The sequence below is a fragment of the Ursus americanus genome, chromosome 12, assembly GCF_024610735.1.
Source record: "Ursus americanus isolate L20-20 chromosome 12, mUrsAme1.1.p, whole genome shotgun sequence".
Taxonomy (NCBI): Eukaryota; Metazoa; Chordata; class Mammalia; order Carnivora; family Ursidae; genus Ursus; species Ursus americanus.
In genome coordinates, this window is record NC_142138.1 from 37,043,785 (window position 1) to 37,071,439 (window position 27,655).

A 27,655-nucleotide genomic window follows, 5' to 3' on the forward strand; every position below is an offset into this window, starting at 1 on the left:
TTTAAAAATAATTTTTAAATACCCATGGAGTTCTCTTCTTCAAGTGTTTTTTAGAATCAGAGAAATACAGATTTTGAAAGAATGTGGTGAGGTGAATTGGCCCTTATCCCAGTTTTTCACGAGGTCTCCTAAGTGCGGTTAATAGATCACCATTACCAGGTGAGACTACCCTGTTTTTAAAAGAAACCTGTTTTGCAGGAAGAAATGTGTCAATCAATGGATGAGCAAAATGAAACTTAACATTTAGATTCTTCTTACGGTGAGCTCAGTCATCACCCATGCCAACTACAGTACCATGGTATACTCCAAAATGTTCTGGTGTCTTTATGACATCAGCCAGTGGGCCTTCCAGTTTCCCAAGGAAAAATGGTAATGTAGGGCCACTTCTGCTTCCTCGCTTTTTTGCAAACAGGTCTTCTATGGACCATCTCCACCCCATAAAGTAGCTCCCTACTCTCACACAAATTCTTCATAATAATCTCTAGACAATGTGTTACGGTCTTAGCACAGTCTACAGACAATCTATGGCTTTGCTTAAGGTGGACTATTTGTACAGGTTTCCCTGAGATAGTTCTGTGTTATGCCTTTCATCCCAGAATAATTATTTAGCATCTTATTTCACTCTCAGAAGTGTCCTAGTTTAGAAAACAAAAATACTAACTCAAAAAGATGTGTGTTCATTGCAACATTATTTACAATTGCCAAAATATGGAAACAATTTAAGTGTCCATCAATGGATAAATGGATAAAGAAAATGTGGTGTGTGTGTGTGTATACTATATATAGCTAATATATAGCTTATATATATTATTTACACCATATTTATATGATATATATGATGTATATATATTTTATATATATAAATGATGGAATATTATTCAGTTATTTAAAAAATGAAATCTTTAGATTTGTGATAACATAGATCATAGATGAACCTTGATGGCATTATGCTAAGTGAAATAAGTCAGGAAAAAACAAATACCATATGTTCTCACTTATATGTGGAATCTAAACAAAACAAAAACAAACAAAAAAATCAAGCTCATAGATATAGATAGCAGATTAATGTTTGCCAGAGGAGAGGGGGTGAGCAAAATGGGTGAAGAGAGTCAAAAGGTACAACCTTCCAGTTATAAAATAAATAAGTCATGGGGATATAATGTATAGCACAGCAAATACAGTTAATAATACTGCATTGCCTATTTGAAAGTAGCTAAGAGAATAAATCTTGAAAGTTCTCATCTCAAGAAATAAAAATTTATTTCACCATATATACAAATATCAAATCATTATGTGGTACACTTGAAACTAATATAAAATTGTATACCAATTATACCTCATTTTTAAAAAAAATCAAAAGAAAAAGGTGCCTTGGTTTGGATAAGAAATTACATGGTCATTCTATCTCTAGTGAATAAATTCTAATGGTTTTTAATACCCAGGTCCGTTCCTTCACTTTTCTGCATCACTCACACAATACAGGAAATAGAAGGGTCTGTGATACCTGGCCCTCTTCTATAGCTCAGGACAAAAGCCTATTTTCAATTTATGTTTTCAAGAGAGCAATGCCTTTGTCCATAGCCATGTTTATGCTTGCTGGGGCCACTCTGACTGGCAAGAGAAAGGTTCAGCAGGGAGGAAGGCCTTGCAGAAATTATATTTCAATTAGTCTGTTCATTTCATACATTTTGAGTGTGGATTTCATGCAAAAGCATGAGAAAAGAGGCTTTCCAGTCTACATTTCTTGTCTTTTTAGACTTCTTAGCAAATAGAAACATTATCTTGAGTTGCCCAGAAATCTACTGGTGGTCCAACACAGCTTCCCTCACACTTAAAGAAAGTGAAGGTGAAGTGCTAAAATAGCAGATTCTATCAGCTCCAAGACCCTTTTGAAGAGGACCCCTGCCATGATATACAGACACTAAGTGGTCATGGAGTTGGGAAAATTGGGAAGGCATCAAAAGTTGGGCAAATATATTTCAAAATATATCTTATACTCAAGATTTTCTTCTCTAGTAACACCAGGAAGAGAAATGGTACTTTCTTCTATAAATGTACACCATTCTAAAAGAAAAAAAACAAGCAACAGGAATCAAAGAAATGTATGACAAAAATGTGTAAAATTTGATTCCGAAATCCTCCCAGGGCCTTGATTTGCCAATGATTCTAATTAAGAGAGAACACGTAAATTTGTCATATAGGATTCTCTTCCTAAAAGATGTAGTAAGTTGAGAACCAACAAAGAGAAGAAGTGAGATCAAGAAGAAGGGGAAAAAAACGTTTCTGTAAGGCTGAGAATTTTAGAATAGAAATTTAAAAAAATTAGTGGCTTTAATGTAAAAACAGGGTTAAAAAGTAAAGGGAACTTGCAGTAAGCAAGTGATACCCTGAAGGTATAGTATAGTGAATTCTGCATCAAGATAGGCGACATCTAAGAATAATGACACCTACCCCTTTAAACTTTGCCAAGACATGAACTGTGTTCTTGATGGTGTCTGTGGGGATGATGTCTGAGTTATCTCCATGCACGTAATCTTTTTTGGATCTCAGAGTCAGTTGCACTGAAGTTGCCACCTCTTTAATGCTGTGGTATTTTCCATTGCGCTGAATATGGAGAACTTTTACCATATCCTTCCCATAGCCAGTTCGGACAAACTCCACGTCCTCATTCTGCAATGAAAACACAGTCCTCTTACTGAAGAAACCTAAATGAAAGCAAAAAGTCAACTCCAAGCTCCTCAAGCCTTGATTTAATCACATAATTATAAAAGGTGAGAGTTGAGAGTGTTCATGAAAGCAAGACTATATCCAACCTTTGAAGAAAAATGGGAACTTTAATGGAGAAAAGAGAATTGCGAGAAACAGATGAAAACATATCCAACTAGCCTGAAGACAGACAGTAGATGGCTTTCTTGATAATAATAACTAATGATAACAATAACAGTATCTCCTGGACCGAACTATGTACTCTGTTTTATTTAATTCCTGCTAACTTAGTCCTTGTAACAGCTCTATAAACTCATATTATCCCCATTTTACAGAGGGAGAAACTGAGGTTCAAAGAGTCTAAGTGACTTGCTCTACTTCACATCGCTAGTGAAGGACAGAGCCAAGGATTCCTACTCCGATCTGTTGACTCCAGATTTTGTCCTCTGAACCACTATGTAGACAGCCATTCTTCTATAAAAATTTTTTGACTATGTTAACTGAAAATAATTATATCCTCTTTTGTATACCGAGTGATATTCTGGAGAAAATGCCCTGTGATCAATAAAAACAATTTGAAAATTGCTTCTTCTACTTGCTGCTGGGAAGAAGAGTAATTAGTGACAGGGTCCAGATTACCTCCAGGAGCACAGAGCCAGGGCCATCTGGCTGCAGGGACAGCTTCGCTTTTAGCGAAGAGACACTTAATAAAAGCCTGGTGATTGATTCATTAGTAGCCTTATCTGGAGCCCGAGCTCTTACTAGTGAATACATCTATCTCCACTGCTAGGATTCAGAAGATTTGTCCCTGGGCTTTACTGGTGTTTGAGAGAAGAGGCAGGAGGGAGCAGAGGGGCAGAAAAACCTATTTTATTTAGCATCAAAATTGAACATTAAAATGGTAATGAAAGAAACTGACAAAAATGAAAGTAAATCAGAAACAAATGCGGTGAGAGTCTGGGGAGGGTCACAAAGAAGGAACTTCACCTGCTAATGGCACACAGGCAATATGCTGAGGGCTGCCTCAAACGCTATTTACATAAAGCACCACCAGATCCTCTGGGAGGAGTTGTAAAGTACTAACCGACATCAGAAATTATTGTTATGTCCTTAATCAAAGTGAGAGGGATGGGAGGCGGTCTTAAAGCTCAGGATAGAGCCTGCTAGGACATGCTGCTGATTTAAGGGACGACCCTTGAAGGTCCCTCAAAAGCCTCTGACCCAATTTTGGAGGGACTCATCTTCAAGAACAGGATCAGTAAGAAATCTCAAAGAGCAGACTTAAAGGATTTTAATAAGAACGATAATATGGACAGGGAAAGAGTCACTGCTTGTGATTACAGGGACTTGGGAATCAGACCAGGTCCAAATTCTGTTTCGCCATTTATAGTTTTGTGGCTTGCAACAAATAATGTGTTGGCTCTGAGCCCTCAGTTTCCCCGGCTGTACAAACGGAGATAACCACCCCTACTTGTAGGAGTTGCTGGTGAGTGTGAAAGTCCCGGCTCAGTTCCTAGTACCTAGTGGAGCAGTGAGGGCCACCCCAACAACCGTGGCCACGTCAGGCCCGGCTGTGGGCACAGGAGATGGCAAGAGGGACTTTGCATAAAAGCACCAGTTTTTAGAGTAGAGAGCACTGCTGGCAGCAATCAGAGGAAGACTCTGACATGTCTTTTGAGCCACAAGGGATTCCACTTGGGAGAGAGAGGCACTTGGCTGGTTTGGGGCCCCTGGACAGCATGAACGAGGGGCCAGAACCAAAGGTCTCCAAGATTGTCCATCAGCCCCAGGACACAGCAAGACTCAACAAATGTGACTCCTCAGTCCTACGCCCTGCCACTAAACACCCAAGCTACAGTAGCTCAGTCTGCGGAAGCAAGCGGTTCCTACATGATACATAGAAGGATTCAGTGACAGCCACCCTTCAGGTCCCCAACCCTGCTCACCTCTCCAACAGTATGCCTTGCCACAGCCTATTTCAAACTCTGCTTCAGCTCTCCTGAGCTCACAGTGCTTGCCAGACTCTGCATGGTTTCTCCACCTGTAGGCCTTTGAATATGCTATTCCTTCTTCCTTGGACACCCTTTCTCTTCCTTCAGCCCAACTACCAACCCCATCACCTGCCGAACTTCCTCTAGTCACCCTCCAGGTCTCAGATGCCGCTTCCCCCGGTAATCTGCCCATTTCCGTCAGGTCCAGAGTAGGTGCCTCTGCTCTATGCTCTGGAAAGAGTTATTGCCTTATCACAGCCTTTATCAAATTATATTGCAATTGCCTCATCATGTGTCTGATTTGTTAAAAAAAAAAAAAAACAGGAAACTATGAAAGCAGGAGCCATTCTATTTTAGTTGCCATGGCAACTGCAGTGCTCAGCACAGCGCCTAGAACATGAATAGGTGCTTAACAAATGCGGCACGAATGAATGAAGGGTGCACCACCACCTCCGCCTCTTGTGTGGTGACACGGAGCAGTTAACGAAAATACCACCAAAGATTTCAATACAGAGTTGCCACTTCAGCTCAGACGCCAAGCAGGAAGTTCCTCTTCCTGGGAAAGCGGGGAAGGCGCCATCTGCTCTGTGATCACCACAGCCTGGAGATCACAGGCACAGCCGACTGGAGAACAAAGGCCCGAGAAGGGCAGAACTGAGTGTAGAGAGAGTCAGGGCCGCAGCACGAAGTGCTCACGCTGCTGACAAGACCGAGCTCTCCACACGGCGCCGCCATCATGGAGCTCCCGCGCGCGCGTGCAGAGAGGTCCGCGCTCCTCAGCAAGCTCCCGGCCGCCCGGCCCCGGAGCAGAGCTCGAGCAACCACGTTTACTGGGTAATAAGTCAGAAGTAAAAGGACGCAACCATCTGCGGACAGAGCAGAATGGAAGAGCGACGGTGTGGGATGCCTGAGAGTCTCTCGGCAGGACCTGACAGAACGGATAACAGGTCCAGACCAGAAATGAGGCTGTTCTCCTCAGTAAGACTCCCCCCGGTTCTGTAGTCAGAGAAATCAGAAGGAGGTGCCAGAACCCTGTCGTGTATAAAGCACAGCATGGTGCAGAGATCTGTGTCCAAGATAACTGCACGATAGAATACGAGGGTCGCTGTCCTGTGGAGGGTGGGCAGGTGGCTGAGAGGATGGGCTCTGGGCTCTGGAATCAGGCAACACAGGGGCGAACCTTTGTTCTGCCATCTATTAGCTCTGCGCGTGGAGGCAAATTTCTCCATCTATAAAATGGGAATAATAGCAGTGCCCACCTCTCAGGATTGCTGTGAGGATTATGTGAGAAAAAACACAAAGCACTCAGAAAAGGGCCTGGCAAATAGTAAGTGTTCGATAAATGTTAGCCATAATTATCATTGATAAATAATAACTACATGTCAAATTTTATATCAAAGGGTTCCAATTACTGTTAGAGATAAATACCCAGATTGCACACCAATCCAGAAAGACTGCTGCTATGACAAGGCCTACTTCTGCCTTCATACTTTGGTTGTCTGTCCTCAGGCTTGTGTGGCTTCAGGAAACAAAGTTACAAAAGGAAACTCGATTTCCTAGAGTAATACTCTGGATGAAACATCACACCGAATAAATTTTTACCTGGCTCTACACAGGAAAAATCCCCTTTTCTTAGACATGTCTTGAAAGATAAGCGGATAGAAATCATTACTTAACTCCAAGTAATGTTGGAGAGAAGTCTCTGAGATTGTAAATTAATCTTATTTTTCACTTCTGTAATGAAATAGTGAGCATTTTCTTATTTGCAGGCCATACTGAAAAGGATGTAGGCTGTCACTACAGGTCTAAGGGTTCTTAGCCTGGACTCTGTTAACCCCTAGAAGACCCAGTGGATGGATTTGAGGTGGAAAATATTGAGAAAGATTTAAAAAAAAAACTTTTGTAAATTTAAAAATGACTCACATTTTCTCTTTGGTCTTAGAAGAGCTTCTGTAAGCCTCATCTCTTCCCTCCATAACAGAGAGAAATACAAAAGTGCTAGCTATTTAGGACCCAACACAGGTATAAAAATCAACTCCGTTGCAGTGCGCCATGATGGAAGAACTGTGCGTGGAGACAGGCCTTTCTTTCTGTCTTTGGAGTGTTCTGGAGAAGTTCTTCCAGTTCTGTGCCCAGGTTTTTCCTTTGCCTATTTTCGTGGGTATTCATGAACAAGAAGATTTCAGAGAAAGATGCTGAACTAATATGAGAAAAAGGAGTACTCATCGGAACTAAATATCTCTTTGGCAGATCTTAGCAATACATAAGGATAAGAACAATAATGGTGAATCATAACCTTAGAAGCAGCTGGTATTTTTTTTGGCTGCCTAGGATCTACTAAATGTCAGATGGGAAAATATTGATATCTAGTAGAAAATGTCATGTTGCTTTAGGCTGTAGAGTGGTTTATTTTTGGCATCAAGGAGGGATATGTCCTGAGTTATGTTCAAAGTGTGACTCTGAAGGGATTTGTCAAGCAGATGCTTCAAAAACAGTCTAACAAGTCATATGCATAATTATGGTAGAAGGAAGGTGACCTGTTACCTAATGAAGACTCCATTTGCAGGTGCTCAGGGATTTTCATACTCCTGCCCATTACAAAGGAAGAGAAAACTCATCACTAAATGTCAGGGGAAATGCTAATTTTCTTGCCAGCCTCTCCATGGCACCAAGAGCCTTAGGGCTGGGAACTGGAGCAAGGCCCTCGGGAGCTTCTAGGATTGGGGGCAGGAAACGCCACAACAAAAAATTGATGGAGACCTCCAAGAATGAAGTGGGAAGAAAATTTTACTGAAATGCATACACTGAAAGATATCTCTTTCCAAATGTGTAAGTCTTGAGAATAAAAATAGCGGTAGCAACCATTTAGTGAGGATTTCGTATGTGTCAGGAACTTGACATGTATCATTCCTTCTGATCCTTTACAAGGACCCCGTGAAGTAGGTATTTTTAATCCAAGTTTGACCAAGGGAGATACGAGGATTAGGTATCCTGCCAAAGTCACACAATTACTGGGTGACAGAAGGCACGGGGGACAACCCAGCCTAAACGACATGCTTTTTCCCACTACAGGCAGAGTCCCTCTACCCCCTGGACGGCCAGCCCACTGGGGGTCGAAACAGAGGGAGGGAAACTGCCATGTCCCTGCAGAAACCTGAGTTTCTATGCCATTTTTAAAATTCCATTCATTGGAATCTACATTATCTTATCTGTTCCTCCCAAAATCTCTGCAATTTAAGAGGAAGAATTCCTATTTTAAAAGAAACTACATCAGGGATGTAAAGTGAGCTGCCCAAAGTCAGGGGGCTACCAGACAGACTCAGGCCGTGGAAAGAGCCCTGCTGAGACTGAAGAGACTTATTCTGCTCACACTGGACCAGGCAGAACTTACCAATGCCCAGAGATACCCCGGTTCAAGGCATCACTTTTTCTAGAACTTAAGTCATTATTTTAAATTGCAGGGGACTTCTCCGCTCTGATCAGTTCCGCGTGTACGGCAAGGACATTTAAGTTGTGAAGTAAGGGAGGAATGAAAAGCTGGTTGCCCTTGGGGGCGGGATGAAAATTCAGCTTCGTGTCTTCAGTAACAGGCACTACGTTTGAGTCAAACACTTTTATCGGGGCAAGGACGACTGCAAACACGAGTGACATAGTTTTATTTGTGGTCATTAAACCCGTATCACCAAAGGACTGTTTTAGTCCCATCAGCAAAGATAAAGACATAACTGTGTCACAGAAGAACAGGAAACAAGGAGGGAAGGAACCAGTGTTTAGTAAGCATTAGTAATGTGCCAGAGGCTACGCACACAGCACCTCACTGAACCCCGAGAGCGCTCTATGAAAGCACAGATCATGAGCCTCACCTTGAGAAAAGGAAGCTGACAGTGTTGAGATTAAATAGCTTGGTCAAAACCACATGGCTGTTGCCAGGGGCTCCGGGATGGCTCAGTCGGTGGAACATGCGACTCTTGATCCAGGGATTGTGAGTTCAAGACCCATGTTGGGTATGGAGATTAGTTAAAAATAAAATCTTAAAAAAAAAAAAAAAAGCCAAAAACCACAAGACTTTTGAGAGGTAGGGCCAGGCATGGAACCCAGGTCTGCCTGATTGTTTTCACTACACCCAGCTGCCTTTTTGACATAACATCAGAAGTTCTTTAAAATTGGATTTTGCCTGCATACTCATTTTTATTTATTTATCTGTTTAGATTTAATTCATTATAAATTCCACATAACCCCAAAATAGAAACCTCTGAAACCGTTTTCATTCAATCTGTTCATTCATTTATATTTATTTAGCTCCTTCTAGGTGATAAGCACCATGGTAAGTGCAAGAGATACAATAGCAAACCAGGTGAACATTGTTCTGCCCCGATAGAGATTATACACTAGAAGTTTATGCCCTATACACTAGAGCAAACCTTTTCAGTAAAAAATCAAAAAGTTCGTATTTTAGGATTTGCAGACCATATGGTCTCTGCTGCAAATACTCAGCTCTGCCGTTACAGCATAAATAGTTACACATTATACATAAATGAATGGATGTTGCTGTGTTCCAATAAAACTTTATTTGCAAAAACAGGCAGGGGGCCAGATTTGGTCCACAGCAGTTTGCTGACCCCTGTTCTTGCGAGGAAGGCTCAGAAAGGTAACCAAGCAATTAGAACACATTGTGATAATTACTCCCATTGAAAAAATACTGTGACCTCTGGGATACCTAAACCAGACTGAGGGAGATGAAGGATAGCTTCCAGGAGGGACTGGCATCCACAAAGCTATGAATGATGAACAGGAATTAACAAAATAAAATTTTCTGGCCTTCTTCCACTAATTCTATTTATGTTTTCCTTCAACAACATTTTTCATGAACAATTCTTTGTTTCACAAATACCTGTATCATGTTGCTTGTCTCATCAGTTTTCATCAAAGTAATTCCAGTACCCACCTTTCCTCCCAAAATAAGTATATCAACTTTTTCCTTCAGTCTGTCACATTCTGGATTTTACTCAGCACATCAACAGTCTTCTAGAAGTTTGAACAATAACTTAAACAGGTAAATTTTCTGACATGTAAATCATACCTCAAAAAGCTATTGAAAATAAAAAAATAAAGCCAGCAACCTGATTTCTAGAAGTTCTCAAAGGATGACCAAATTTCAGTGAAGCCTGCATAGACCAGGGTGAGGAGCAACCCAACTTTATCTCAAACTCAAGAAATTTTCACAGATAAAGCTTCAAAGAATATGAACTCATGGCCAAAAATAAAAAAGCACACAGGGTAACAAGGTATCATGAGATAGAGTTGCAGAAACAACAGACAGCGAAGTATGACCTGCAAAGACTTCAGATATTGGAATTATCAAACACAAAATATAAAATAACATATTCAATATTTTTACAGAAATTAAAGAGAGAACTGAGCATATCTCCTTCTTGAGATAGAGTGTATCTTCTCTTGAGCAAAAAACAAGAGACCATAAAAAAGACCAAGTAAATTTGAAGAAAAAAAAACCAATAGCATCTCTAGAAATGCATTACTAAGTGCATTAGGAAACAGATTAAGCACAACTGAAGAAATACAATTAGTTACTTGGAAAAGATAGATTAAGTAACAGAATAATATTGCCTAAGAAAGAATTTGAGAACTGGAAAATAGACCCAAGTAAAGAATCGGGATTAATACAGACACACAATAGACAGAGTATATGCAAGAGACATAAAATGTACTAGAACAATATGACAGAATGTGGAAGAGGCATAATTTCAAGGAGATTGGGACTGAGATCTTCCAGAATTACTGGATGAATGAATGCAAATTTTCAACTATAAGCTAAGAAGCCCTGACCAAGTGAAGAACTCTACCTTGTTCACTATACTTGGCTAAATTATAATGAAGGGATTTTCTACTGTTTTTAGAGGTAATTGTACTGTGAAGGATCTGTGATATTTTTGTGATCTTCTACCACTTGGGCTTCAAAAGTGGGTAATATGAAAACCATCTCTCCAGTTCACATTTTCTCCATCCACCAAATTCCGTTTCTCCTCACATTACTTTGCTGTTTTTAGTAAAAACCAGGACACACTGGAATCTAGTCTTCAGGGTAATGTTGAAATCCCTGGAGCCCCTCAATGTCCAGTACAGTGTTTGATACCTAGTGATTGCATAACAAAGGTCACCTACCGACAATCAGCACAATCAGGTCAGCAACAACTGGAGATAAGAAAGCTTAACTGAAGGTTATATCTGAAAGAAAGTAACCTAACAGCATTTTTCTAGACCTTGAAATAAAAGTGGATTTAGCAAATAACATCTGAATACAGATGTCCCCCAGCCCAACCACAGGAAGGGCTCACGTTGTAAATAATCTTAGCTAACATTTGTGGATCATTTACTTTTGACCAGGCCCTGTGCTAAGCATGTAATGAGGAGAAAACAGGAATTATTTTATATCCTAGTCAACAAATGTTCTTTAGCCTACATAACTGAAAACAAGTTGCTTATATTCTCTAAATGCATCAATGAATCTTAAGCCTATTCAGCTATTAGCATTATACTACCAAAAGCTATCACAAGATAAATTATTTTATTTTAACTTAGAAAAATAAACTTCATGCTATGAAATTTTTAAAAATTGATGAAAAGTTTGCAGTTGCTGAAATCTTTTTTTCTGAATGCAATAAAAACATATATAAAATAAAATGTTACCCACAGAGAAGTGATCAGAAACTTTTCTTTTTATTTACCAATTTGATAGGTTGCAAACCTGCCTGGCTCAGGGCAGCATGCATCAAAGTTTAGAGTGTACTAGCATCACTGCAAACCTTGTAAAAAAAAAAAAATGCAGATTCCTAAACCCAAGTGGAAGAATTCTAAGTTAGCAGATCTGTATTGAGGCCCAGAATTCTGCCCCTTTTACAAGCACCACAGGAAAATGCGGGTGGGTGGTCCAGACAACCCTCACAAAACTCGGTCTTTAGAGTAATAGAGCCCCAACCCTTCACTTTCCCATGAACCTTGAGTCCTGAAAAACTCCAACTCAACCGTAGGAGATTTGCAAGATTCCAGTTTGGTCTGGATCCATAATCAGAGGAACCGATCAGAGCCATAATGATTTCTAGGCATAGGGTAAAGTGCTACTTTTCATGACAGCATCTTTAATAACTGACTCAAAGAAATTCTTTTCATATGCCTATCTACGCCCTTCCCTCCTCTAAAAAGAGAATGGTCTCACCTTTTTATAGTCATTGTGGTAATGGGCCATTTTCTCTTGGCCTTCAACTTCAAATTCAGTTTCAAGAGTGAAAAAGAATAGTTTGGGCAAAACAGATGTTTTCTAACATGTTTTATTTGACCTGAAGGGTGAGCAGTCAATATGTTTACCTGATTGCGTTAAAACCAATTGGACACCAAGGCCTCTTGAAATGAAAGCACCAAGTTGAGTGGCTAAAACCAGAGGTGGAGACAATATGTAAACATCTTTGGTAAAATACAATTAGATTTGCTCTGACTTTGAGGCAACCCTTTGAAGTACACTTTAGGAAATGTTTACCGAAGAATGAGAGTATTAGGAGTGATAGATTCTATTACTAAGACATTAGGTTTTGTCATTTCTGCTTAATGTGTGAACGCCAAGCATTTGCTTGCACTCCTGGACCGTCATGAGGGAGAAAACACGAAATATATTTAATTCAACATCTACTGATCAACATGGGGTTCCCCTGCCCACCGAACGTCCTGCCACATGATGTTCACTCCAAAGAGTTTACTATATATCCCTTTTTTTCTCTCCAGAACTTTTGATGACTTTGCAAGCCAGTCAACAATTGAGCACAAAAGCACCCGGAGTCACGCTGGCATGTTGTGACAGAAGCACACAATCACATGAGGTTTACCCCGTTCTGAAAATGCCCGGACAGCGAACGGCAGAGGTAAATGGAATCCAGCGTCAGCGCCCTTGCAGCCTGAGACAGACCCGAGACTCAGAGTCCTCAGTCTCGGGGGCCAGTTTCCCGCTGCGGCATGGCGTAAAGGTGGCAGATACAAAATGACAGCAAGACCTCTGAGAACAGCCCTTGCTTTGCTCTTCTTTGGCCTCTTTGCAGTCCTGGAGGCAACAACAATATCGTGCAGGAATGAAGAAGGCGAAGCTGTGGATTGGTACGTGAATGAAATGCGAGGATTGATGCCTGCAGGTAGAAAGCCAGAGGATCTGGGGCCAAGTGGCTCACTCTAAAGTTCCAAAGGAGTCTTCCACCCTGCCTCTCCCTTTTAAAAAGAGAGGAAATTAAAGTGTGTAAATGAGCCAAATAGCCAAATAGGGGCAGCCTCCTGAGTGGGGGAGCATCCCCCCGAGGAAGAGCTGAGCAGCTCCTCGTGAGCCTGATTCGCTAGTCCCAGAGGGGCAAGGCTGGTGGCCACAGAGGTGGGGAGAACTGACAGCCTCTCTCAGTTGGCAGTTTCCTTTCATTGCATTGTGCCTTTCCTAACAGAATCCTTCCAGCATCCTTTCAGAGACTGACAAAGGAGAGAAGGCAGATTACTTTTCTCCTGACGTGCGAGCTTGCTCTTCCCCTTACGAGAATGAGAAAGAGGGCTTGATCGAACTGTTGGGTTAACCCTGTTTATTAGGCAGCACAAGGCAGCTGTTGGAGTGGGTGCTAGGTCCCTGGCCTCCTTCACAATGTCAGCAAGACTAAACACAGCGTCATGGATTCTTGTAAAGCTTTGATCACCTTTTCACTCTTTAATTAAGGTGTTTGGTTGGCATCAAGCTTTGTGTGAGCTTCAGGCCACAGAACATAGATACACTCATTCAGTCTCTAAGCAAACAGTAACTGAGCTCATGCCAGGCCCTGTGCTGAGTTTTGAAAATACAGATATGAACGAAACATGGTTCTTGCCCTCCAGGAGATCAGTTATGGGGTGAGGGCATTGATGGGGACATTGGGGAGCATAGAGCCCAAAAAACTTCTCTGAGGAAGTAGTTTTGAGCTAAGTTGTCTTTTTTAAAAAAGATCTTCTCTATTTACTCATGAGGGGGGAGGCAGAGGGAGAAGCAGTCTCCCCATGGAACAGGAAGCCCAACGTGGGACTCGATCCCAGGACCCTGGGATCATACCCTGAGCTGAAGGCAGACACTTAACCTACTGTGCTACCCAGGCGCCCCTGTTTTGAGCTAAGCTGGTTAGAAAAGCCAGGGAGCTGCAAGGGCATCTCAGGCCCATGAGGGAGCAGTGAGGAGGTACAGGGGCAAAAAGGCAAAAAGCCACAGAGAGGGCACGGAAGCAGTTCAGTGTTGCTGGTGCTTTAAGAGAACGTGGGGAGATGGCAGGAGGGAAGCTCAATGGGAGGCGACAGCCAGGTCATGAAGGGCTTCCTGTGCTGGACTGCAGAGTCCACACTCGACCCTCAAAGGGAGCTACTAAAGACCTTCAAGCAGGGATGTGATGTGGTGAGGCTCATATCTGAGAAAGCGCACTGGCGGTACTGTGAAGGGAGCTGCATGGAGACCCGTCTAGAGTCATGGAGACTAACAGGACTCGCATTACGGGTGACATGATGTGTGGACCCGTGTTAAAGAAATGGCAGTCAAATTAGAGAGGAAGGAACACTCTGAGAACACTTGCTCACAAATGGGCTGAGGGTCATAGGAGAGAGGGAGGAGTTAAGAAAGAGTTCCGGATTGCTGGCGTCTCTGACCCTTCGGCTGTGTTCCCTAGCTGCAGAGAAGAGCAGAGTTGGAGCAAAATATTATAAACTTGGTTTCAAACAGAGGAGCTGGAGGTCTCTGGGACATGTATGCATTTCGGCTTCTCTGGACCTCAGCATAGAGTGTGGGCTACAGACAGATTCAGAAGTCTTCAGAATATAACTGAAACAGTTACCCAAGAAAAAGGTTTAAAAGCGCGAATTCTCATCCGGCACGTCGGCACGTCGTGACACTGATAGTGCTCCAGCTTTCGGTGGTGGGCCACCACGGTGGGATTGACGCATGGAATGTGTTTTTGCCACAACTGAGAGGACATCTTTCTTAGCAATACCCGTCAGAGAGAACGCTGAGCCGAGCGGACAGGGAGGCAGCCTCGAGCTGCTACAACTCACTGTCAAAGGGCAGAGGAACCTCAGGCCAGCACCAAAGAATAATCTCATGTTCCCTGCCACGGGTGAGGACCCTGCCCTGAGAGTAAGAACGCATGCGCAGGGCAGGAAGGAGCTCATGTAAATAGAAGCAAGCGTAGAATGTGAAGCTTTTACGGGCAGTGTGAGACCCTGGCATGTGGCAATCGTGAATGCATTAGAATGTTTGCTTCATTGTGAGTATCTGACAGTTCATTGTGGGATTTTTGCTGTTAGAGAGTATTTGGCTAGCCCCGGGTGTCTTTGCCCTCTGAGGACTTTCAACATTGTCTGGAAACATTTTGGATTGGCACAGCTAAGGAGTACTACTATCATCTAACAGGTAGAGGCCAGGGAGGCCGCGATGCCCAGGACAGCCCCCTCAGCAAAGCATGATCTGGCCTGAAATGTGAGCACAGCACATTGAGAAGCCCTGGGCTGCATGATCCAACCACCTCCCCTCCCTGTGAGGTACCCGAAGAAGATATACAAACAGGAGATAATAGTAAAGAAGGCAAAATGCTTACTTGATTGGCTGGTCTTAGCCCTGAATCCTCAATGCAGGGCGGTCTGATAAACAGCTGAAGAATGTGGCCTAGGCCACAGGCTCAAGGGAGACACCATCTACTCTGCATGCCAGACCCAAATCTCAGACCCAGCCAGCCAGCTACAGAGAGATGAGCACGCCAAACACTTGGGGCAGAAGAGAAAAACACATCCAAGGCCTTTGCCGTCCAGCCCTGGGCTTTGGCCTCTCCCCAGTGCAGCCATATGGACTGTGGAGACAGAAGAGAGCCACAGTCAACGTGTACAATGCGTACATGGGCTTCCACTGCCGGGACCCTCCCCGCCAGGCCGGTTACTGTCTCCAGACATGTCCAGTCAGACTCACATTCCCTCTCTGGGAAGGAGCAAAGCTAAGGGTGAGAATAGAGGCAGAAAGCTGGAGCAAATCCCTTTCCTTGGACTTAGGAAACACAAGTAAAATAATTTGTTTAGGAGCTTAACACCAGGAGAGCAGTAAATGTTAGTAATTTGTAATTATTTCCTTTGTTAGGTTTACCTTTTATAAGTTACCTAAGAGGCAAGACGAGGAAAGCAAGCAGACTGGGTTAGAGTACCTATACCTAGACTCTACAACCAGAAGCTGGAGGAGGAGTAAGCAACTCATGAATACCACCGAGAGTGTGTTGGGAAGGACGTTACAACAGCTATATGAAGCATCTGCCTCCAAGGTAAGCTATGGTTAATCACTCGTCTGGGTCATACAAAGTGCATCAAACAGAATCTAAAGCTTCCAAGAGATTTTAACAGCTAACCTACCAAACCCCCAATCCTAGCAACTTGAAGCAAGCCAGCAAGAATCTGAATCAATCTAGGACCTTAAGGAATATGTCATCAGACTCTACAGCAATGCCAAATTATTGGCACATTCAGCACTATATCCAATAGTATCACTGGGTAAGGTGTGAACTAATTACATATGGAAGCCTTCTGGCTGCCATACTCTGCCAATTCACTCAGTACTTGCTATCTTATCCCTCTGACAGAAATAGAAAGGAGCCCCCTCCTGTTACAATGCAATCTAGACCTGCAGACAATACACCATGAGCGATGGATTGCTTGTGCTATGGTGGGGATGAGTGGTGCTGGCCCACATAAAGGTTTCCATGTGGTCTTCCTTTTAATTTATCATTTTCCAAATAGCAGGTTGAGAGTTAGGGCTCTAGTGCAAGGCCCAGACCTAACTTGCCCGAATGGAGACTAAAACTGCTATCTGGACTTGATCAGGCAATGAGCTAACCAGCCAAAGAGACACAGGTAAGTAGGCTGCTGGCTCACTGTGGGCAGTCTCCCAATGTTCCAGGCACCATCTGCTGTTCGGTGACAAGATACAGCTTTCCAACCAGGGGCGACAAGTAAAATCAAACAATAATATGCGGTTACACACATGTATGCATTCCTAACACTCACTTATAGAGAAGTCGATGTGTATAAATGATTCAGCACTTAGAGTGTGCTGGGCCTTTCCATAGGTCAATAAATTTAATCCCCACAATACTGTGTCAGACCCTAGCACTACGGTACATGTATATGTGAGTATTACTCAAAATGCGCAGAGTGTTGTCCTTATGTGTGCTAATATGCACTTTATTCACCTGCCATTAAGACCAGCCTTCAGAGCCAAATGACAAAGTAAGAATTTATTTGTAAGGTGCACCAAGTGCTATTCTAGGTGCTTTTTCAATTTATTTAATCCCAGCAGCAACCCTGTTTTAAATTACTAGATTATTATGTAAAGTCCAAAATGCCTGCTTTCCAAGGTTGGAGATGGAGGCCAGGGGCATAACCCATCAGTGAGAAAATCAACACTTCCATTCTTCCCTTCCCCACTGGGGAGAGAAAGGAGAGAGCAACATGGTAGAGTCTCTGTCATTTACCTCAGTTGGAGCAGATGGTTCTTCCTTTGGCAGAGTATACTAATGATCTTTGGAGGCACAAGACTAGCCCCAGAGCCCAAGAGGGCAAGAGAGCTAAACTGCTCTGCAAAATAAAACAGAGTAGATGAGTGCTAGGAATAAGAAAGCGTAAGAAACACAGGGGGGGACTGGGAGCAAGTCCGTGCGGTGATGTAAAACCATTCAGTGTTTCGTACCCTCAGTAAAACCTGCTCACACACAAGGTCTTGAGTGCTGGATTCTGGAAAGAAAATGACAGTAAAGGGGCTGATTTCCAAGTCTGATTGGCATAGAGCCAGAAGAAGAAGAGCAACGATAGTGGGTGACATCCAAGGGAGATGGGGTGTTCTTTGGAAGCTGGAATTCTGTGCCAGAAGTGATGGTGAAACATAGCTCCCCCACCTCTCGATCTGGAATTCTAACGGAAAGCGGAATGCAAGATCAGACCAACTGGTTTTAAATCTCAGTTGTCAAGATGACCTAGGCCAGTATCTCAGTTACATTTGGAATTGTTTCCCTTCTTCTGCCTTTGTCAATAAGAACCTTCCACACACATTCATAGTAACACTTATCAAACTATATTGTAGTTACCTGTACTTTTCTGTCTACATTCCCTGCTAGACTAGGGGCAGAGATTGTACTAGTCTTATCCAACTTCCAGCAGCCAAAATAATACCCAGCCTATGTGTTAAAGAAATGAAACGGTCCGGAGGCACATGTGTAGGCTTACCTACTTGTACGTCCACGGTCTTTCCCCTTTATCAGAGAGCCTCTCTTCACTTAGGGCTACATCGCATTTAACTTTAGCTGTTACCCTCCTGGTTAGAATAATAAACTTCATCTATTAAAAGAATAAAGTTCTTCATGGAATCTTCCCAGAGCCCCTTCACATTGCACGCCAAAGGCACACAATGGCTTCATGACCACATTCAATGCCAGTTCATTCAATCCCTGTCCGAGTTCTCCAGCAGAGGCTATCAACACCAACAGTAGCTATGGTCAATTGTGGAAAGTGAGGGTAAGAAGACAGGTGCATTTCCTGGATATTCCTAAATATAGTAGCCAGGAATGTTCACAGACTATATGGTGAATTCAAAAAAAAGTTTTTAGATTATGTCAAATAACGAAGCAATTGTAAGGGACTCAGTTATTGACTTTTTTTCTGAGAGAAAAGGAGGAGCCTTTTTTTTTAAGCAGCTGTGTTGTCCTTTCTTGCTTTTAATTATGTCCCCAAGACTTTTTTTAATATCAATGTTACTGGCTTCAATAAGAATCGCTGCATCATGACACAAATGAAATGGAACCACACAGAACAAATATAAGGATGTTTCCAAAACATGACATAAGAGATACCGCCAAAATAATAGCTTCGTTTTTACTCAGAGATTTGGCCAACTGTTTAGAAAATTTACTCCTATTTTGCCTTACCAGAGGAAATCCAATACCACACATTCAGTTTCACCACTTTTTCTAAGCAGGAAAATATCAGGCAAGAAAGGTGAAGTGACACTGAGAAATGGATTGAAGGAAAATCCTCCCCTCCGGGGAAGTAGTGGGAGCGGAGTGAGGAATCCTGATTGAACACAAAACTATGACCAAGCAGTGAAGCACAACGTAAGCGGAGGAGCCCAGACCCTGACCGCCAGTTCCGCATCGTGCCTCTAATATCAGTGGAAAAAACCCAGGTGTAATCCTTGGCTGGTTGTTCCGACTTCATTTCCTGAACAAATATTTAAGTACTCCTTTATTATACACCGGTTGCCAAATGAGAAACGCGGGTCCAAAACAACCAAGAGAAATAGGAATATTGCCCTCGCACGCACATCACGACGCAGAGGGTCTGGGTCCCATAAGACGAAGCCATGCATGGTTGAGAATGGGACTTCCTGTTCCCTGTCTTGCGTGTCACAAAATCCGTAACGATGGGGAAGCTGCCTATTAGGAGAATGGATGCCTTCTCATGTGTTCTAATGAAAGCTCTGTATTGCAGGCGGGGTAGGAATGTTGTAAGCATTTACGAGTGTGAGATTTACACCATTATAACCCTAATGTGTTTGTGCAGAATAACAACACAGCCTATCTGCTATACAATGATGGGGCCCCTACATCTGCGAATTACAGCAGAAAGTATGGACACACTAAAGGTATGACGAAAGCTGTTGGTTTCTCTTTCCTACTGGAAATCAACATCCTCTAAAATGTTCTATCTTGAATATACTTATGTCACACACTAAAAAAGATAGCTTTTCTTTTTAATGGTTTATTTTGAGTTATCAAAATTATGATTTCTATATCATAGGTTATAATTATATCACTTGACTTGGAACTCTCCTTTCACAAATTCCATTTTATTTCTTAACATTTAAAAATACATGCTTTAGGGGCGCCTGGGTAGCGCAGTCGTTAAAGCGTCTGCCTTCGGCTCAGGGCGTGATCCCGGCGTTCCGGGATCGAGTCCCACATCGGGCTCCTCAGCTAGGAGCCTGCTTCTTCCTCTCTCACTCGCCTGCTGTGTTCCCTCTCTCGCTGGCTGTCTCTCTGTCACATAAATAAATAAAATCTTTAAAAATAAAATAAAATAAAATAAAAAAAATTAAAATACATGCTTTAGGGGCGCCTGGGTGGCTCAGTCATTAAGTGTCTGCCTTTGACTCAGGGCGTGATCCCGGTGCTCTGGGATTGAGCCCCACATCGGGCTCCTCTGCTGGAGGCCTGCTTTTTCCTCTCCCACTCCCCCTACTTGTGTTCCCTCTCTCTCTGGCTGTCTCTCTCTCTGTCAAATAAATAAATAAAATCTTAAATAAATAAATAAATAAATAAAATTAAAAAAAAACCCTTCCTGGAATCATGACCAATCTCTTAAAAAAATAAAAATACATGCTTTATAGCAGAAATCCAAGTACTGACTACTGGGAATACCAGCCAGTCTATGTGTGTGTGTGTGTGTGTTGTGTGTGTGCGTATGTGTGTGTCCGCACACATTTCAGTCATGTTCATTGGGGTATAATTTACATAGAATAAAATTCACTCTACTTTAGTGTACAGTTCCTTTTGAAATAAACACTTTTGAAAAGTATTTTTAAATAGATTTTTTTATATTATGGTAATTTTGTTACATATATTACAATAATTTTTATAGGACATTTTATTTTTCTATTTATAAGCTATATATATGCATATATATTATTTTTATTATGTTATGTTAGTCACCATACAGTACATCATTAGTTTTTGATGTAGTGTTCCATGATTCATTATTTGTCTATAACACCCAGTGCTCATTACAACATGTGTCCTCCTTAATACCCATCACCAGGCTACCCCATTATATATTACTTAAAAATTCAAAATGCCAGCCAACAAAAAAATCTGTAATCCTAAAACCCTTTAGATAATCACATTAATACTTTCTACTTACTTTTTCTTTGTATTTTTAAACATTTTTATAAAACTATTGTAATGACTATTTTCAACCACTTTTCAACTTAATACATCATGAATAATTTCCCATGGCAACAAGTATTTTTCAGAAGGTCCCAAACTCAAATGCCTTCAGGGGCAAGCAAACGGATGTCAGCAAGCCAGGTGGGCTGAGCCAGCAGGTCACTGAAGAACTGGGGGCTGCATAGTTTGTCAAAAGGGACAGAGAGTACTCAGACTGCCTTTTAGGGATGCATTTTTTCAGATGTTGAAACTTAGTATTTGTGGAAAATTTCCCCAGTGTTTAAATGTTGGCAATAAACTCAAAATTTCAAAAATACTCTGCGAGCATAATAATATGTATCTGCAGGCTAGATTTGGCCAGTAGGATGCCACTTTGCAACCTCTGATTAAGAATATAATTTGTAATGGCTGTCAAATGTCATGAGCATTGAAAGCTTTTGATTTAGCCAAGTTGCCCTCCTGATGGCCCCATTAGCATGGAATGCGGCAATTTTTATAATACACCACATTCTCCAACCTCTCCTCCAACAACCCTCAACTACCATTCTCACTCCACCCTGTTAGTTGCCGAAAGGGTTTGGGAAAAAGACTGGAAAGGGAATGGGACCCCATGTCCAGAGGGGGAGTTCTCTTTGTCAACAGGTGCTTGACACCCTGTGGCATTAGTACCAGAGGGTTAGGATTTCAGGCAAAGAGCACACTCATCTGGGCAGAAGAGAGCCCCTAAAGGTCATCCAGCTCTGTTAGGCAACAGGACTTTGGACATTTTCCGCCTGGACACAGGGAATGATTCTATATCCACTGAAAGACCAAGAGTGTTCTTTCTTAAAGTGTGTTCTTTGCAAAAGAAATAACTGGCAGGCATTTGGTTCCCACTCTAACAATAAGACAAACATGAATAGCTTCATATTTGCATGGTCATATGCAAACTGGAAAGTCTAGTCAGCATACCCAAACTATCCCAATTTATTTATAAACACAGAGATAGTCACAGATGCCTGTTGGATAGGATTCATTTTGCCATGTCACAAGATGATGAAAATCTTTCTGTTTCCTTCCTTTCCGGTTTTCATGCTATTTTGCTCTAGAAATCTTCACCAAACACAATTAACTGGGCTGTTTTGGCATGGCTTCTCTTTTAATTCTCTTTGCCTCTTGTTGCCGGGCTTGTGGGATTGACTAGTCTTCTACACATAAGCGAGCATCGGTTTCTTACAACAAATTACCACAGGTACATTTCTCCATTAGTTATTTGTCTCTTTCAACTCTTTTTTAGCCAGCCTTTGAAAATAGCTTAGCTACTTAGCAGTAAAGAGACTCATTATCTGAAGTTTGCCAGGTGACTGTATAGTTTAACAAGGTCAAATTCCAATTTAGCAAATTTGCATTCTGCCAAAACAAATTCTCCCTAGGTTATAACATGAAATTCCTCTTAACTCTTCACAGGGCGGCTGCCCTGGCTCTCTTTTTGGTGGCTTACGATCAGTAGTGGGGCAATGTGATGTGTGCCCGAATTGGTTTTGAAATCTTTGAAAAACAAGCATAATCTTTGTGATTATTCATGGAATAAAACATTGGCCTGAAATATAAATGGGCTTCAGTGCTGCAGCTTTGAACGCTATTGTTGGATGGAGATTTGTTTTTCTAATGTATCTGTATGAACTGTATTTTGGGCAGGCTTACTGCTGTGGAACAGAGTCCAGGGGTTCTGGCTGATTCATTCTGTTCCCCGGTTTCCTCCAGCTCCTGAAGAAGGCTATGATTACCCGCCCACAGGAAGAAGACATGGACAAACTGGCATCTGCATAACTTTTAAGTACAACCAGTATGGAGCAATAGGTAACACTAGAGTGTGTTAAAAAAGAGAGAGCAATGTTAAAGGAAGGATTCGGAAATGCATTCATAAATGTATTACTTCATCTATTGCTCTATTCATTAACACTCTGATACCTAGATTCTATTAGATTCTAATATTGGCATTGCCTTGGTGAGACCTTGAGCAGGTTCACTTCCTAGACTTTTGTTTCCTGATCCACCAATGAAGTCTTTGAAATTGATCAGGGGTAGTATTTTCAAATGTCTGCAGTGGCCAGGCAGGTAACAAAAGTGGGTGAAACAGACAAGTAACAAAGCGTGGGCAGTAGGGACAATAAGGAACTGGGGTGTTGATTCTCCCCTCAAAAGCCTCAGCTCTGCCATATGGCTGTGCAGGAAAGCAGACCTAATTGGTTACAGATCTCCATAGTTTTCGAGAGGAATTAGAAATCTAGGGATGGGAGGATGAGAGAGAGTCAGAAAGAGAGTATGGTCTTAATCTTATTTTAAAAAATAATTGTGCAGAATACATGTTGCCTGCAGGCCACCAGCTTGACAGCTCCAAGCCACATGATCTTCCTTTAAGATCCCAAGCTCAAGTGGCCAAAAATACTTGGATTTGGAAAACTATGGTGGGGGAGAAGGAGAAGTAGGAACGCTGTTTTACCAATCTCTTTTTACCGAGGAGGCTGCTAAATTGTAGTAAAGAGTGATTTACCTCTAAGTATAGGGCACTTTAGAACATATTTTCCATCAAATTTCACCTTATGGCAAGGATTACTGAGGCTGTCACCCACGTTAAGCCCTGGTTTAACTAACCGAGTTCCAGTAATGATTATGGAGATGAATAGCATAGAGATTAGGTGTGCATGCTGATGAGCTGATCATTCTTTAAGCTGGGTGTTCAGTACATGGGAGTTCTCTACTTTGCTATATGTTCATAAGTGTGAAAGAAACATATGGCCTCCAATGCCAGACTGCCTGGGTTTGAATATGAACTCCATCAGTTACAAGCTTTATAACCCTGTGCATACGACATAAATCCTCCATTAATTCATCTGTGAAATGAAGATAATGATAAAAGAACTTACTTAATAATATGGTTGTTGTTAGGATTGAATTAGTACACCCATGTAAAAGCCATAGAACAATGCCTGGAAAGTAGAAAGTACTCAGTAGGTGTCAACTCTTTTAACCAAGAGTGATCTGAAAGCTATTGGCTTAAAGAAGGGAATACTCTTGTTTTTGTGTTCTGTTTTGTTTTATTTTTTAATTCACAACAAGATCTGTAATATCAAAAAGCATGTCCATCTGTGTCTTAATTCTCAACTTTTCTTTCTGTTTCTTGATTCAGATTCTCAGCTCTTGGTCTATAATCCAAACATTTATAGCTGTTCCATCCCAGCCATCTTTCACCAGGAGCTCGTTCACATGCCCCAGCTGTGCACCGGGTCCAGCTCTTCAAAGATCCCTCACCGGCACCTCACCACACTTCAGTCAGCCCGGGGCCAAAAATTCCTCCATTTTGCAAAGTCTGATTCTTTCCTTGATGGTATGAAAGATCATGATCCAACCATATGTAACTCAGCTGTTGGACTCACTTTGGATTGTATAGCGGAAATATTCTCATTATGCAGGGGTAGGGAAGTAGAAGAAAGGGAGGAAAAGGAAGGAAAGGGAAAAGAGAAGTTGGATCAGTTCAATCGCCAAAGTATCTCACAATCAGCCAGCCAGGGACCAGTGAAAACTCCAGCCTCTTTGGGCACAGGACCACAGCTGTCCCCTTCTTTTTCCATTCCCTAAGCAGTTATTTTAAGCCTTCTTTACTCTAAAGTCCTTTACGTTACCCTGGCGCCTCATTCCCAGCCTGGATTTTTCCTTCATAGAACAGAGATCACCAAGGAGAAAACACTTCAAGGGCAAACTCCACTCAAAACAGTATGAAGGTTCCCCAAAAAATTAAAGATAGAAATATCACATGATCTTATAATTCCACTATGGGGTATTTACCCAACGAAAACGAAAACACTAATTCAGAAAGATATAGGCAGCCCTATGTTTATTGCAGCGTTATTTACAGTAACTAAGTTATGGAAGTAACTCAAGTGTTCATCAATAGATGAGTGAGTAAAGAAGATGTGGTATATATACACAATGGAATATTACCCAGCTATAAAAAGAATAAGATCTTACCATTTGTGGCAAAATGGATGGACCTAGAGGGTATCATACTAAGTGAAATAAGTCAGAGGAAGACGATGATTTCTCTTATATGTGGAATTTTAAAAACAAAACAAATGAACAAACAACCCTCCCCCCAAAAAGCAGAAATGGACCCATAAATACATAGAACAAACTGATGATTCTCAGAGGGAAGTGGGTAGGGCAAAGGATGGGCAAAATGAGTGAAGGGGAGTGGGAGGCACAGGCTTCCAGGTATGGAATGAATAGGTCACAGGAATGAAGGAGCAGCCTAGGGAATATAGTCAATGGCATAATAATGGCGTTGTCTGGTGACAGATGGTAGCTCCGCTGTGGTCAGCATAGCATAAGGTACAGTTGTCTAATCACTATGTTTTATACCTGAAACTAATGTAACATTGTGTGCCAGCTGTACCTCAATTTTTAAAAACAGCTAACACACACACACACGCGCGCGCGCACACACGCACACCCCAACTCTCAAGAGTCTTATCTGTTTCCATTCCTTTTCACAAGTTTTCCCTCATCCCAACAGAAGCAGTGCACCCCCTTGTGCTTTGGAACCTCAGAATACCTTGATTCATCCACTTGATCTGTTCTCCTTCTTGTACGTCAACAGACCCACTCTCTAAGCTCTGTCCCCTTAACACACAAACATTCCTAAAAACCCTCCCTCAGTTCTAGATCTCCTATATCTCTGTTTTTTTTTTCTTCTCCTCCAAATTTCTTTTTGAAAGACTTCAGAGCCTTCACTTGCTCAGCGCTCCTTCACCGCAGTCTTGAGCCTCTGTCTGTAGACACTGCAATCTCTCCCCAGTCACCAGTGACTCTCTGAGTTGACCTCACTGTCTTCCCTCCTTGCTTGCTTGCTTGCTTCGTTTTATATTAGATAAAACTGACCGAATGCCTACCACCTGCCAAGCCCTGAGTTAGGCACCAGATAGAGATCCAAAAATTAGCAGGACTGAAATAGCCTCTGCAGATTTTGGCACTATTAAAACCCTTTCCTTCTTGAAACACTCCCCCTCCCTGATTTTTGGGAATGTACAGTCTCTTGGTCTTCTTCCCACTCCTCTTAAGTCTCTTCTGCCAGGTCCTCTTCCTCAGCCTGCTCCTTAGGTGACTGAGTTGCCACGTGCTCCTCTACCCTTCCTTATCTCACTCTACATACTCACTCCAGCACTTCCAACAAGCCTTCAGGTGATTCCCAAGACTAGATCTACATCCCAGACCTCTGGGCTAACAGCTGTATTCAACAGTGGCCGGGACATTTCTACTTAGAGGTGGCATAGCCACACCAAATTCAACAGGCCAAACTCATCATTAGCCCCCACAAATCTACTCTTTTTCTGTATTCTGCATAGTCAACTGGAGACTCTAGACTCCTCCTTTTTCTTTACCCCTCTATCAAGTCATCAAATTCAATCAGTTCTAACTTTCTGCCATTTCCACAGTCCACACCTGTGTATTATCACAGTTATTGTGACAGTCTGATGTTTTCCCTATCTCCAATCTAATGTATCTTTCTCAGTTCATCCTCCACATTGCCTCTCGAGTGATGTTTATGATCATAAATCAGTTTCCGTTAATTCTCCATTAACAGTTCTTTAAAAACTCCCCCATTGAGGGGCACCTGGGTGGCTCAGTTGGTTGGGTCTGACTTGATTTCAGCTCAGGTCATGATCTCAGGGTCATGGGATCTAGTGAGCCCTGCATTGGGCTCTGCACTCAGTGGGGAATCTGCTTAAGATTCTCTCTCTCTGCCTCCCCTCTGCTCACTCTCTCTCTCTTTCTCTCTCTCTAAAAAAAAAAAAAAAAAAAAAAAATTGCCCCATTGATTTCAGGAAAATCCAAACATTTTGGCATGATTTGCAAAGATCCCTAGAAGCCAGCCCCTGGATACTTCTCTAGTTTCATTCTTTCCGAAGATCTTTTCAGGACAAAAACATATGTTGCTTTCTTGTTGGTGTAGAACAGAAGACATTTTTAAACACCAATGTCATCTTAGTACTAACAATAATAACTTTTATTTGCATATCACTTTAGCACTTACAAAATGTTCTCCCGTCCACTATCTCAATTATGTTGTTATTATTGTGCGTATGACATCCACGTATCAGGGGTGAATGATGATTTCCATTGCTGAGGATATTTTCAGGGACTTATCTAAGTGTAAATACTAACCTCACTATCTCCCTGTAAACTCTAGACATCTTTGCAGCCTGGATGGCTCAACATTTGAAGACGCACTTGCTAACAGAAACCTGGCAGCGAAAGAGACAAGAGCTTCCTTCAAACTGCTCCCTTCCTTACCATGTCTACAATGTCAAAGCAATTAAGCTATCTGGACAGTCTTATTTCAGTTCTTACCAGGATCATGCCAAATGGTGTGTTTCCCAAAAGAGAACCAAAAATAGCTGGACCTGTATTGGAGACCTAAATCGCAGCCCATACCAAACTCTCAGAAGTGGAGGATTCATTTGTACCCAGAATCAACATATTTACCATGCATTTCAAGGACTGGTTTTGTATTATGAGCACTGTAACTAAACTTGGTGAAAGGACATATGTGCTATCATTTTCAGTGCTGACGATGGGTCTTCATCAGATCCATTCTTTATATATTAAAAGCCTGTGAATGCAGTTGTAGTCCACATATGATCAAATAAAATGCTTTTCTACCATGCTTACCATTTTATCCTCCACCTAGTGGCAATTTATCTTTGCATTTATATGTCATAAATACAAATTATTATACATAACTAAAGTGAGAATGGGTGGAGTGGAAGAAAAAAATATTCTCAATTGTTCATAGATGGACTGAATATCTCCTAGATTAATTTCAACTCCTTCACAAAGATTTTCCTGACTCTTCTCCTCATCCCCTGTTGAAGGGAAAAAAATCTCGCTCTGTATCTCATA

General features: G+C 41.9%; 2 protein-coding genes across 3 annotated transcripts in view; one reads left to right on the forward strand and one right to left on the reverse strand.

Moving 5' to 3' along the window:
- LOC123794967 (uricase) overlaps positions 1–12,035 on the reverse strand; it is a 39,041-nt gene extending 27,006 nt beyond the window's left edge. Inside the window, exons 1-3 of one of the 2 annotated variants that reach the window (XM_087866052.1) lie at positions 11,929–12,001; positions 8,561–8,727; positions 2,452–2,670 (exon numbers count right to left, since the gene is read on the reverse strand). In XM_087866052.1, coding sequence (XP_087722178.1) covers positions 2,452–2,628 — 177 coding nt within the window. In that variant the 5' untranslated portion in view covers positions 2,629–2,670; positions 8,561–8,727; positions 11,929–12,001. Of the gene's footprint in view, positions 1–2,451; positions 2,671–8,560; positions 8,728–11,928 lie in introns of both variants that reach the window. The other variant, XM_045801360.2, reaches the window with a different exon arrangement.
- Positions 12,036–12,654: 619 nt separating this feature from the next.
- Positions 12,655–27,423, forward strand: DNASE2B (deoxyribonuclease 2 beta). The gene is made up of 6 exons (XM_045801319.2): positions 12,655–12,854; positions 15,871–16,048; positions 19,335–19,416; positions 22,394–22,555; positions 23,886–24,083; positions 26,943–27,423. The coding sequence occupies exons 1-6, from the start codon at positions 12,742–12,744 to the stop codon at positions 27,281–27,283; spliced, it is 1,074 nt and encodes a 357-aa protein (XP_045657275.2). The 5' UTR covers positions 12,655–12,741; the 3' UTR covers positions 27,284–27,423.
- The last annotated feature ends 232 nt before the right edge of the window (positions 27,424–27,655 follow it).